The sequence below is a fragment of the Theobroma umbraticum genome, unplaced genomic scaffold (assembly GCF_002168275.2).
Source record: "Theobroma umbraticum cultivar Fairchild unplaced genomic scaffold, ASM216827v3 scaffold_130.0, whole genome shotgun sequence".
NCBI classification, from domain to species: domain Eukaryota; kingdom Viridiplantae; phylum Streptophyta; class Magnoliopsida; order Malvales; family Malvaceae; genus Theobroma; species Theobroma umbraticum.
The window spans coordinates 1,853,154-1,866,940 of record NW_018397264.1 but is presented as its reverse complement, the minus strand read 5'-3'; the positions used below and the strand labels follow the sequence as shown (position 1 = coordinate 1,866,940).

General features: G+C 34.1%; 1 protein-coding gene across 1 annotated transcript; it reads left to right on the top strand.

Annotated features, from left to right (window-relative positions):
- Nucleotides 1-3,798: 3,798 nt before the first annotated feature.
- Nucleotides 3,799-6,365, top strand: CSR1 (chlorsulfuron/imidazolinone resistant 1). The gene is made up of 2 exons (XM_021435659.2): nt 3,799-6,031; nt 6,131-6,365. Exon 1 carries the CDS (start codon nt 3,868-3,870, stop codon nt 5,845-5,847), a length of 1,980 nt encoding a protein of 659 aa, XP_021291334.1. The 5' UTR covers nt 3,799-3,867; the 3' UTR covers nt 5,848-6,031; nt 6,131-6,365.
- The last annotated feature ends 7,422 nt before the right edge of the window (nt 6,366-13,787 follow it).

Here is a 13,787-nt window from a genome sequence, read left to right as displayed (position 1 = left end):
CACATGCATCCAAATTACTTTGATTGATATACATATTTATCTAATTCGATAAAATCAATTTCTCGAGAAATGTGTGTTTTAGGTAACTTAAATCTTTCAGGAATTTTCATATATATATCAATATCAAGTGAGCCATATGAACAGGTTATAGCTATATTCACTAGATACATTTTAATCTTCTCATGTATTGCTAGACTAATTAAATATAAAAATATAATTGCATCCACCATAAGAGAATGTCTCTTCATAATCAATACCATGTATTTAGATAAAACCTTATACGACAAGTCATGCTATATATCTTACAATCTCATTTTTCTTTCATTTCATTTTCACATAAATACTTATTTAGATCTCATTGGTTTGACACCATTTGTTGTATGGACTACAAGTTCAAAAGTTTCATGTTTGCAATTGAATTTGATTCTACCTTGATTGTGTTTTTCCATATTAGTCAATTTCTATGTTTAATTGCTTCAGTAGATATAAGTTCAAGATCTTCTTTTTTTTTTCATAATATTGAGCACTACATTATATGTAAAAATATTGTCGACGTTTATTTCATTTTAGTTTCATCTTTTTCTGTCATGACATAATTTATTTAGATATTTTCATTTTCAATGATTTTAGGTGTTTGAATTTCTTTTGAAATTTTATCAATCATATCAGGGGTTTCTTCTAGAGTTTATGTTTTTGAAAAATTTATTCTAAATTGAAGCCAAAAATATTAGGAAAGGAAGAGGGAGAATGAAAACAAAGGAACCATCAATTGGTGACCAGACCACATCATGCTTGAACACATTGGTTCGAGATAGTGTGAGCGTTGCAAATCTTGCACACACACATCCCACGGAGTGTTACGAGTTTGAGGATTTATTGAAAACACTAGATAATCGTGTATCTCATTTTGAGATGATTATCAACCATGAGGTGTAGAGTAACTTCGATATGTCAAGGTCAACATTAATCAGTTGGAGTCCAATAGCGATGAGCTTCGCATAGAATGACACAATATGATGAGTAATCTTATTTACCACAATGTGGGACTAGATGAATTGATGGTAGTGATGTTGTAGCAGTAATGGCAATTGATAAAGATTGTCAGAGGTCTCGAACAAAAGTTTACAAGCCATAAATTTTGGGAAAGGAATAAAAAGAATGAAGATAGAGGAACCATCAGTTGGTGACCAGACTGCATCATGCTTGAACACCTTGGTTCATGATAGTGTGAGTGTTACAAATCTTGCACACACACGTGCCACAGAATGTTACGAGTTTGAGGACTTATTACAGGCATGCTACCCAATCTCGCAAGATTGTGGGAGCCCAACTTCAAGAGGACTACTTAAATAAGGTAGTTTGTTTAGGATAGAATTCTTGTTTATAATCATCTATTTATTTTATTTGCATTAGGACTTTATGCTAATCATAGAATATTTATTTAATTTAATTTAATCTCTTGTTATTTACTCTAATTGTCTTTAGTTGTACTTAGACAACAAAAGTAAAGTTCGTTTAGGATTAGAAATAAGCTATTATAAATAGCACACTTAAGTTTAGGGAAAAAGGGAATTAGAGTCAATTGCCCTAGTCATCATTCATTCAAGCATTCTAGCATTCATAGATTATTTGTTTAGAATTTCAAGTATTTGTTTTTTGCTTGAGAATTATATAATTATTTTTTTGTAAAGTCTTTTCTTCAAGTTTGTTTATATTGCTTCCACTTATTTGCTCAATATTCTGAGTTAAGCTTGTTTAGGCTTTTTATCCCAAAGTCTTAAACGCCATGTGAATTTTGGCTAAAGTTTCAAACCCATGACACACATCCGTGACTATAATTATTAAATTATGTCGTATTCATCTCAGGGAATGAACGAAGCTCATAATTTTTCATTACTATTTTATTATTTTGCTCAACCACAAAAATACATGAATCCAAAACAAAACTTATTTCAAATTACCCAAAGTATAGTACTTTCCACTTGTTATACAAATAGATATCATGCAAAGTCAAATATCATACAGGTCAATTTTATATATTGAATTCAAAATGTCTTATGCAAAATCTCGTAATATCCAAGATAAATTTACATATGTTGAGCAAATTATAAATGAAATTCAATAAAAAAATCATATATTAAGAAAATCATATTCCAAACCTAAAACAAAGATATCATATATAATTATATATATTATCATGCTTAACCTAATGTAATAAATTAAAGGATAAAATATGATATATACTACAAAATAGTAAAATTCACATTAAGGTTAATTTTTAGAGAATTAAAGCACCAAAGAGATATCAAGTGACTTACTTGATTTGCTAAAATCAAAAATCAAATATCAACCAATGAAATCTTTTTCAAGCTTGGAGATGATGAAAACTAAATAATATCAAACCTTGAGAGATTAGAGAATCGAGCTGATAATGTGTTTTGAAATATAACTTGAAAGAATAACTATGAGAGAAAGTATTTAAAAAGAGTAAAAAAATAAAGTGTATTTATAAATGAGGTGAGGGGCATATTCGTAGGTTAACAAATCTTTAAATTCTAATTTTAATCTAATTTGATTTATATTTAAATTTAGATATATATCATTAAATCTAATTACACTTATTATATTTGATCTGTTAGGCTGTTTGACTTGATTTAAACTTTTAGATTATAGTATAATGAATATTCATAATATATTGATTATTATTGTTTTCAATGGTACTTAATTAGCTTTTGTAACATAAAGAATTACCCTCGTTAGTTCACTTATTCTCTTAATTAGGCAGTGAATTGCAAGGTTAATGATGTACATTCTCTAAATAAAACATTTCTTTTGGTAATTTTATGGATCCCACTTGTAGAGCATGTTGGTAATACGGGCAGCGAAGTCAAAGATAAGGGCAGAAACAATAAAAATTGCCTCGCTAATGAGTACAAAGAAGGGGCACATGCAGAGCAAATTTATTGCTCAAGTTTCTATCACATCTGATAATCGTGTCAAACTAAATGTTGAATAAATTTTAAAGTTTTTGTTAAGAGGGAATGGTTTTGAAAAATATATATGAAAATATAATTTAAAATATGAAAATTGAGTGTTCAAAACAAAGAAAAAAGACATAATAGTAGAATATCTAAAAAACTAAAAGATGGACAAAAAGGAAAAAAGAAACGATGGAGTTGGTATATGAAAGACAAACCAATAATTCAATATGCTATTGTATAATTTAAGAAAACAAAAATAAAGATAAATACTTAAAAATTTGACAGCTATCCATGTGGTTTTAAAGAATATACATATATATATATATTATATTTTAATTTAACAAAGCATATATTTTTAAGTCTGAATTTGATTATGTAGGTGTCATCATATCAATGGAACTCACGTTTCGATTGAAAAATAAAACAATTCAGAAGTGCTGGATTACATAAACACGTATTAAAAATTATTTCAAATAATAATAAACGTTATTGGATGTAATGTATAATTTGAAAAAAAAAAGATAAAATTATTAGTTGTATCGTTATAATTAAATGCATAATTAGAATATATAAATTCATTTAAATATGTGCCCCATACAAAATTATCAGATAATTCAGATTTAGACAGAATTATAAATTGTCTGAAAAACTTGTGTAAAACCCACGTTTTCAGTTTTTCATTGTTCATTCAGCATCCTTGTTCCTCTGTTTCCACTTATACTTTAGCCTGAAAAGGCCAACCAAACGTATAAATAAGTAAGGGTAGAAAAGTAATATACGTAAAAAGCGATAGTTAAAAGGGAATCTCGGGGCACACTTTTCTTCCCTCGCTCACTCGCCACAAACGCAGGTAAGAAAAATCGTCGCCACAAGCGTCTCATCGACAATGGCGGCTGCCGCTGCGAACACCAGTTTCCCTAAACCTTCACCTCTATCTTCTTCCTTCAAATCTTCAACACGCCATCCCAAATCCACCCTTCCCTTCTCTACAACCTCTCAACAGCTCACCCCTTCCCGTTCCCTCCTCATTTCCTGCGCTCTCTCGCGGTCAAGTTCCGACCCCGGATCCGCCGCCTCCATTGTCACTCCGACTACTGCCCCTTCCCATGAATTCATTTCCCGTTATGCCCCTGATGAGCCCCGAAAAGGCGCTGATATCCTCGTGGAAGCCCTGGAGCGTGAAGGGGTCAAGGACGTGTTTGCTTATCCAGGCGGAGCTTCCATGGAGATTCACCAGGCTTTAACCCGGTCCCAAATTATCAGAAATGTCCTTCCGCGACACGAACAAGGCGGGGTCTTTGCTGCGGAGGGCTACGCGCGCTCATCCGGACTTCCTGGCGTTTGCATTGCAACTTCTGGCCCTGGGGCAACCAACTTGGTAAGTGGCCTGGCTGATGCGATGCTTGATAGCATCCCTCTGGTGGCGATCACGGGTCAGGTCCCTCGTAGAATGATCGGTACAGATGCTTTCCAAGAAACTCCAATTGTTGAGGTAACAAGGTCCATCACAAAGCATAACTATCTTGTTCTTGATGTGGATGATATTCCTAGGATTGTTAGTGAGGCTTTCTTTTTAGCTACCTCGGGCAGGCCGGGTCCCGTTTTGATTGATGTACCTAAGGATATACAACAGCAGCTTGCTGTTCCTAACTGGAACCAGCCTATTAGATTGCCAGGGTATATGTCTAGGTTGCCCAAGGCTCCCGAAGAGGCTCATTTGGAGCAGATTGTGAGGTTGGTTTCTGAGTCTAAGAAGCCGGTTTTGTATGTTGGTGGTGGATGTTTGAACTCCAGTAAGGAGTTGGGGAGGTTTGTTGAGCTTACAGGGATACCGGTTGCAAGTACTTTGATGGGTCTTGGGACGTTTCCCAGCTCAGATGACTTGTCATTACAAATGCTTGGGATGCATGGAACTGTCTATGCTAATTATGCTGTGGATAAGAGTGATTTGTTGCTTGCCTTTGGAGTGAGGTTTGATGATCGGGTGACTGGAAAACTTGAGGCTTTTGCCAGCCGGGCCAAGATTGTGCATATTGACATTGATTCAGCTGAGATTGGGAAGAATAAGCAGCCTCATGTGTCGGTTTGTTCAGATGTGAAATTGGCATTGAAGGGGATAAACAGGATATTGGAGAGTAAGGGAGCTAAGCTTAAACTTGATTATTCATCTTGGAGGCAGGAGTTAGATGAGCAGAAGCTGAAATATCCTTTGAGTTACAAGACCTTTGGAGAAGCTATTCCACCTCAATATGCAATTCACGTTCTTGATGAGTTAACCAATGGGAATGCAATTATAAGTACTGGTGTGGGTCAGCATCAGATGTGGGCTGCACAGTTTTACAAGTATAAGAAGCCTCGGCAATGGTTGACATCCGGGGGATTGGGGGCTATGGGATTTGGATTGCCTGCTGCCATTGGAGCTGCTGTTGCAAATCCCGGGGCTGTTGTTGTAGACATTGATGGCGACGGAAGTTTTATCATGAATGTCCAAGAGTTGGCGACTATTCGTGTGGAAAACCTTCCCATTAAGATATTGTTGTTAAATAATCAGCATTTAGGCATGGTTGTTCAGTGGGAGGATCGATTTTATAAAGCCAACAGGGCTCATACGTATTTAGGTGACCCATCCAATGAGTCTGAAATATTCCCAAATATGTTGAAATTTGCTGAAGCATGTGGAATACCTGCTGCCCGCGTGATAAGGAAGGAAGATCTCAGAGCAGCAATTCAAAAAATGTTGGACACTCCTGGACCTTACTTGTTAGATGTGATTGTCCCCCATCAAGAGCATGTGCTGCCTATGATCCCCAGTGGAGGGGCTTTTAAAGATATGATCACAGAGGGTGATGGAAGAACAAAATATTGATTTTAATGAACATCAATTTGTGTTTTCGGTAATGTATGTATGATCAGGTGTGGAGGCTTAGCACTGAGTTGTGGCAGTTTTATGGGTTATAAGTTGGTTCTCTTTCATGGGAATGATGTTTGTCGCAGGGAAGAAACTTGCTTGTGCCCCTGTTTTAGTTTGTCTATCTTTTGAAAACTATCAAGTAGGTTTTCTGTTTGGTCCTATCCAAATATGTATCTCTTTTAGTCAAGTAATAGATAAATCTAAAACTAATTGTTGTTTTGATGAATATCTTTTCCAGGCTAGCATAATTGATGCTTTCATGACTTGGAGGCACTGTAGGAAATCTTATTACAGCTTTGCTCAGTTTGCTACTCTATTGCAGGGACATCAGCTTATGTTGGTTACTGGATAATAAGTCTTGGTGATTAGTTGTCATTTTAAATGTTGTCCTTATTTGTACAATGCAAGACGGAATTTGTGTCGTTTATACAATTTTGAAAATGGTTTCCAATAGGGAAACTCTTTGTTTATAACGTCTGGAAAGGTATGTATGTATAACAATGGATGTCTAAAAGGAAAGGCTGGACCTGGTAGAACGGGAGCCATCAAAGAAAAATCAGAAAAAAGCTTCAGGTCTTATCGGTGGAAAGGAAAGGCTGCTAGGCAAACCAAAATCCCCCCGACCTCAACATTCTTAACCTTACCTCCAGCTTAACCTATACCCTCTGAATGGAGCTCTGTCCAGCCTCCTGTTGACTTCCATGTCTATGAATGTTGTGACCATCTTGACATAGTGATGGCTGAAAATGTTAGCTTAAGCTCTACTTCAGATGGTGGGAATGATGAGCTGCTCAGCAGAAGAGAAAAACCAACAACTAAGGAGGTGCATTTCTAGCACACCCCATCGAAGTTGTTACCCAAAAAGGCACTTTGTCTTTAAGACTCAAAAGAGAGAGAACAGCTAGTTAGAGGTGCTCAGGAGGCCCATTCCATTCCAGTTTTACTCGATCCAATTCAGTTAGATTATTATATTAATAATTTTCAAATAATGTATTTGTATTTAATTTTCATTTTTAAATATATTTTTAAAAAACACCCATATATAATTCAATAAGTTATTTAAACTTGACTTTTAAAAGGAAGAGCTCAGCCTGTATTCAACTAGACGCATGAATACTTCTACGACAAAATTAAATTATATATCATATAACATTATATAGCAAAACGTTTATATTTCTAAGTATCAAATGTTTTATTTTTTAATAAATAATTTAAGTATTAAATATTGAGAATCTAAAATTGATATTTGCACACTAACACTATGTTTTTAATAATTAAGTATTAAAACCATACAAGATTTTTTCTTCTAGAAAAAAATAAGATTCATTCATTAGATTTAAAAAACAGCTTTTGCATCAAAAATCTGAATCTCATATATATATATATATATATATATATATATATATATATTATATTTAATTTAACTTCAACCTTCCACCTTTTTATGTTATATTTATTGTTAAAATATAAAAGATACTATTATATTTATATTTAAAAATTTTAAAAAACATTTTAAAATTAAATTAAATAAATAATTTATTTATTAATATAATAATATTTTCAAGACTAATTCGAACCTAATAATCTATAACTCGAGTTAAATCAAGTTAGAGGATTTGAGCAAGTAACATAACTTATAAACATTTATATAATATATACACATACACATACATATATTATTAAGTATGCAAACATTTTTTTATTAATAATTTAACATGACAGCAACAAAACCAATAATTGGCTTCTGTGAACAGCTAAACCAAATTAGCAGTCATTCCCGAAGCGGATGCCCGCAGGATAAAGGCATCCACAACTGCCATAACAATCCATGGGATTAAACATGCAGAAGCCACAGGCAGAGAGGCAGTTTTCACCTGTTTTACCGGCCATGAAAATGTTGGCGAAAGGGTTCTTGATGTTAGTCACGACATATTGGCGTCGGCGGCGAAGGGCACAATCCCATTACGAGCAGCGAATGTAATTGGACTCACTGTCGCTACAAGTACCACCACCATTGCAACAAAGAGAAAAGCAAGCCTCTTGTACTCCATATTTCTCCAAGTAAATTGGTTATGTGTGGAGACCTAATCTTACTACTATATAGTGAATCCTTAATCCATCAATAATAAGATTTAGGGTTTCTTACATAAATTTACACTAATAAATTTAAGTAATATTTAAGTTTAACTTACTCTGTTGGTTATAATGTTATTTCTTTATCATAATCAAATTAAATTAATCTGATTTTAATCAAAACCTAAAATAAATTAAATAATATAAGTCCACATGGAAAATCGAACCATCTTATTTGGGTCCCTTTGCAAACTTATTTCTCATCCAAAATAAAACCTTATTTGGCCCCTTTAGCAAACTTTTCCAAATGTAATATACCGTCCCCTTCCTTGCATCAAATTTTCTAATAACATATTGAGCTTAATGAGTCGATAATTTTTTTATTTCAGATTCCATCGACAAATTGATTTTCTTTCTTTTTTATGGGAATTTTTATTTTTAAATGTCATCATTATTTTATAACTTAATTAAACAAGCATGTCTACATTGATTACTATTTGTATTTTTTTTCTCAACCAAGAAATGATAAAAACATATTGATAGAAATTTATAGAGAACAAATCCTGAAGAACGAAAATCGCTCATAACATCAACATAAAACACTGAAATATAAAGGGAGATAAGAAAAAAGCTAGAGAGCAATAAAAAAAAGTATTTTTAAAAATAATTCTTAAAGATAAGATGTTTTTAAAAATAACTCTTTTTATAATTTTAACTATTTTTAATCTAAGTTAAATAAAATTACCCTTAATGAAATTATACGCTATAATGTTATATGCCATGTACAAAGCCATGTTACACGCTATGATTAAGTTGTTACATGTCATATACAAAAACATATTACACATTATTTTTAGCTTGTTGCACGTCATGTTGAAAAACAATACTATTGTTACACATCATGTACAAAAACATATTACACATTATGATTAAGTTGTTACACGTCATGTACATAAACATGTTACACGTCATGTATAAAAATATGTTACACATCATAGTTAGGGTTGTTACACGTCATATACAAAAACATGTTATGCACCATGATTAGATTGTTACACGTCATGTTGAAAAATAATACTGTTGTTATATGTCATGTACAAAAACATGTTATACGCCATGATTAGGTTGTTACATGTCATGTTAAAAAATAATACTGCTATTACACTCTATATACAAAAACACGTTACATATCAAGATTAAAAAAGGTTGTTGCAATTTATATTGAAAAAAAATATTATTATTACATGCCATGTTGAAAAAATATTGTTGTTACACGTCATATTCAAAAACATTTTATTACACTTTAATGCTTAAAATATTATTACTTATAAACCAAAACTTAAAATCCTTTCAACTTTCTTCTTTTTTTTTATTTTTTTGATAATTTAGTACTGATTAAATTGTTTCTAACATGTTTTTATAAATCGAAACACAAATTTTTTTATCTAAAACATCTATTTCAACAAAATATCAAAAAAAATTTCCTTCAAAAATTTAATTTTATAAATTTCAAATCCTTGAGTTTATTGATATTTAGGTCCCGAATTGATTTAATTAAAAGTTATTTCAAATATTTATTATCGTTTATACCGTTTTAGTTTTACTTAAAATCTTTAAAAATCAAGTTCTCTAAATAACTAACCACCAAAGCACATCAAAACCATTGCTTGGTACTTTGAAAGCGTGTGAAAGAGAAATCTGAGAGCATCGGATAAAGAGATCGGAAGTATAGCAGACGAATGCCAAAAAGAGAAATCGAAAGAAATTTAAATATTGAAAGCGCAGAAAAAAAAATCTAAAAGCATTAAAGAAAGAAATCAGAAGCATAACAGACGAATATCGATAGAGAAATTGAGAGAAATCGATAAAATTAGAGAGCATGGGATGGTGAGAGAGAGCAATAGAAAACACAAATAGAGATAAATTGTGATAAATAATTTAATTTATTTAAAATAATTTTAAAAATATTTTTGTCAAGCTATGATCAATCAATTAAATTTATTTTAATAATTATTTTTAAAATATCCTTATTAAGAAAAATTATTTTCATACTTTTCTTCAATATAAAAAAGGTAAAACAAATAGGAAGGATCCAGCAAATGACGAAGTAGCCTGGCCTGGCTGAGATGAAACAGAGCATCATAGAAAGCATTGGCGCCAGGGCAGAGAGCAATCAGGAAGCACCGAAGAAAAGCCAGGCAGAATCGTAAATACGATCCAGGCTTCATAATGGGCGGCCAAATGATTCACAGGACGGTGCTGGAGACGCTACCAAAGTGCAAACAAAAAAAGAAAAAGAGAGAGAGAATCCGACAACTCCAAGTTTTGTCGGGGAATCAGCTAGAGAATTATCTTCTCTTAAACCATGCAACAAAGGAAACGTTGCCAATCATTTGAATGAGAGCGTCAATTTCATTGAAAGTTTGCCGACTTTCCACGATCTTTGGGATTCATTTGTGACCCAGGAAGAGCTACCCTGGAGTCAGATTCGATGATAAGGTTTGAGCCAACATACAAGGAGCGAGAATACAAAGAACTAACACAATCAAACTTATCAGCAAGCCATGCTCTAATGAGGATGAATGTGGCTTTTATAAGAAACGCGATCGGAGAAAAATCAGCCTCGACCCATACTGAAAGTAAGCCTCTTGATCTCCCAACAGATGGACTAAAAACCCAATCAAAATTATCATTGTGCCAAAGTATCACGATAACTCTACTTGTGATATTTTCTGATTTCGTTCCCTGAATCAAGAGCATGTCTACATTGTTGACGGTTAAACTTTTGGTAACCAGGTTGGTTGAAAGAGAACAACCTAAGCCATGGACATTCCGCGATAAAATGCGCTTAAAGACTTGCCACCCAGCGAAACCAGAAATCATGACCAAAAGAAGGACTGTTAGAATCAGACAAACCAGCTGTGATTTTCATAATTTGAGACACAAAATTCAGAAATAAATTGAAAGAAGATGAGAGACTGGTGCTGAAATTATCTATCGTGCCATGAGAATACATTCAATAAGGGAAGGAAAGAAAGAAACTTCTGAAACGAGCTCACTTCTGTACAGTGGCTTTCTCAATTGCCAGTAAATTGTCCAACAATAACTGTTCAGAGCATCTAGAAACAAGGCCCACCTGTTTGCCTAAGTTCCACGTTGATGCCGCTTCACCATTGTCCACACTGGAGGTGGAGTGAAAGGACTTTCGTGCCAGCTTTCCAATACCCTTTTTTCTCAACTTCTTGGTATTGATAGCTCAACTTTTTTCTGTCCGAAACCAACTCAGGGAATTCATCAACAAAAGATGCCTTTAATCCTTTGGGAGAAGAGTTCACTCTTTCATCAGACTCTGAATCAATATCAGGCTCATGATATGGAAATGTCGTGGTCGGAGTCTTGATTTGGTGATGATGAGCTAGATGTCGAATGTGATAAAGATTAATGACCTGTAATTAACTCTGGAACAGGAGCTTTGATAAGAGGTGGATGACGAAGCTGACCTGGGCTGATGCTTCGGGGAAACGTAGGGCTGATGCTGCAGGGCATGGCTAATTAGGAAGAATTTGGTCGAACTTAAACAAAACAGAGGATTCCTTATACCAGACTATTCCCAAAATCAGATTAAACATAAAGCACAAGAAATCAAAACCTTCCCAAACATCTAAACCAACTAAACCAGATGCCCATGCGACGTCACAGACCTCCACCTCATAAGAAAACCAATCCTGACGGTAGCTAGATGAATTGAAACAAGAACCAGAATTTACCACCATGCCATAAACATGTCATTTCAGAAATACCACAGCCTTTACCGAAGACCATTTGAACCTTGTCGAAGTAGCTAACTCCAATATCAGGTATGAAAGAATCAATCTCGTCGAAAGAGATCCACAATGGGCGATCCTTAAACGAAGGAGGTCCAATTCCACAATTAACCTAACTTTTTCCTTTCCAATCTATTGTCAAGAAAATGTCCTAGGCATATTAATAGCACAAAGTACAGCCACGTTAGAATGTTGAACCTCAAAGGACCTGACAATAAAGCTGGAATAAAACTAGAGGAATCGCTTTGTAGTCCACTGCGACCTACAAGATCAAGCTACCCTTTAGCTGCATTATCCACATTACATATCATTGGCCCCTGAAATATCTAGAAAAAGATGGAGCACAAGCCAAAGGGCTTTCCCACTGCAAGGAATCCGAGAGTAATATATCCTCCAGGAAAGCATTAATCCAAAACATAGACCGAATCTTCACCACGAAAATAACTTCATCGACCGACCAATTCTTCTTTTCAAAAACAGACTCATTTCGTACTAACCATAGAGACCAAATTGCTGCGGCACAGAAAACTAAGCACCAAGCGATTAAAACAAGCCACCAAAGGGGACATCCAAACATTGTAGCATGAATAAATTCAATGAAGAAGGATGACAACATTTTTACATTCCAACAGATGAGAAATCACACCAAATCCAATACGCCCGTGGGCAGCGTATAGAGATTTGACTGTCACTTTGTTAGACACAAAGTACAAGATGGAATGACCAGCCTCTGTTATGTTCATACGAAGCAGCAGGTTGCCGATTTGTTTACCAAGGCATCACCACCAGCTCAATTCCATGCACTCATCAGCAAGATGAGCATTATTGACATTCATATGAATGTACATCTTGAGGGGATAGTTAACAGCATAAGCATTGACAGGACACAAGTGCAATACAAGATTCTTAGTTAAATTCTATTAATGGGAACGTTGTAAATTTCTTTAAGTCTGTTTAAAATTGGTTACTGGTATGCTTGTAATTTGGCAGTTTAGTTGTAACCTTTCGTGTCTTTTGCTTTGTGTATAAATACAATTTTACAACTAATGAACATTTCTTGTTAATGAAGATCATCGCATGTCCAGAAAGATCACCTCTCTCTGTTCTTGTTTCTTTAATTGCTTAATTAAAGTACTTCGTCTAAGACTTGAAACTCATATTCTAACAAAGGATTAAGGACAGATTGGTAACACATCGTATGAAATGACCAGCTCATGAACTGTTCAACTCACAAGCCCAGATAAATTTAAGCACATGAAAGATAATCCAAGAACATTTTATTTGATCATTTTCATTTATTCTCCAATAATTCAGCTGTTATACAAATTCTTCATCAACAAGAAACCATCCACTCCAAGTGATTATTTAAACCCAAAAAAAAAAAAACCGAGTAAATTGAATCATTAGTCCTTGGGAGGAATGCTAGCATCAGTGTCTCTTTCCAGGGCACGGGAGACCTAAACAAGCTATCCTTGGCTGTTCCACCGCCTGGATTTTTACCCTGCCAATCCCAACTGCATGAAAACAAACTTTTCCAACTTAAATAACTTAGCTGAAAAATATTTTATCTATCATTAATTAAATAAATATCTATAATTTAGTTATTAGGATGACTTACTGTTTAGTAGTTTGCTCTCAGCCATGGTGAATATGAGAAGAAAAGAGAGCAGCAGAAAAAAGTTTACGGCCATTGTTGGTTTGCTGTCATGCCTAGCCATGATTATTGGTCCGGCTGTATAGCAGGAATAAGCTCTTCTTGCATGTATGTTGGTGTGATTTGCCTTTTGAGAGGAGTTAACCTATTTATAAGGGAAAAGATAAAGGCAGAAATGAAAATTACTACTGGAAGTTATTAACAATTGAGTCATCGAATGACAATATTCGGTTTTTCCTAAGCAAAGAAGTTGTCTCTGTATGTAACCATGGCGGATCTTACAACTTTAAGCAATGGAACTTATCGAAAATTTAAATAATGCTAGTGTCACATGCTTTATATAT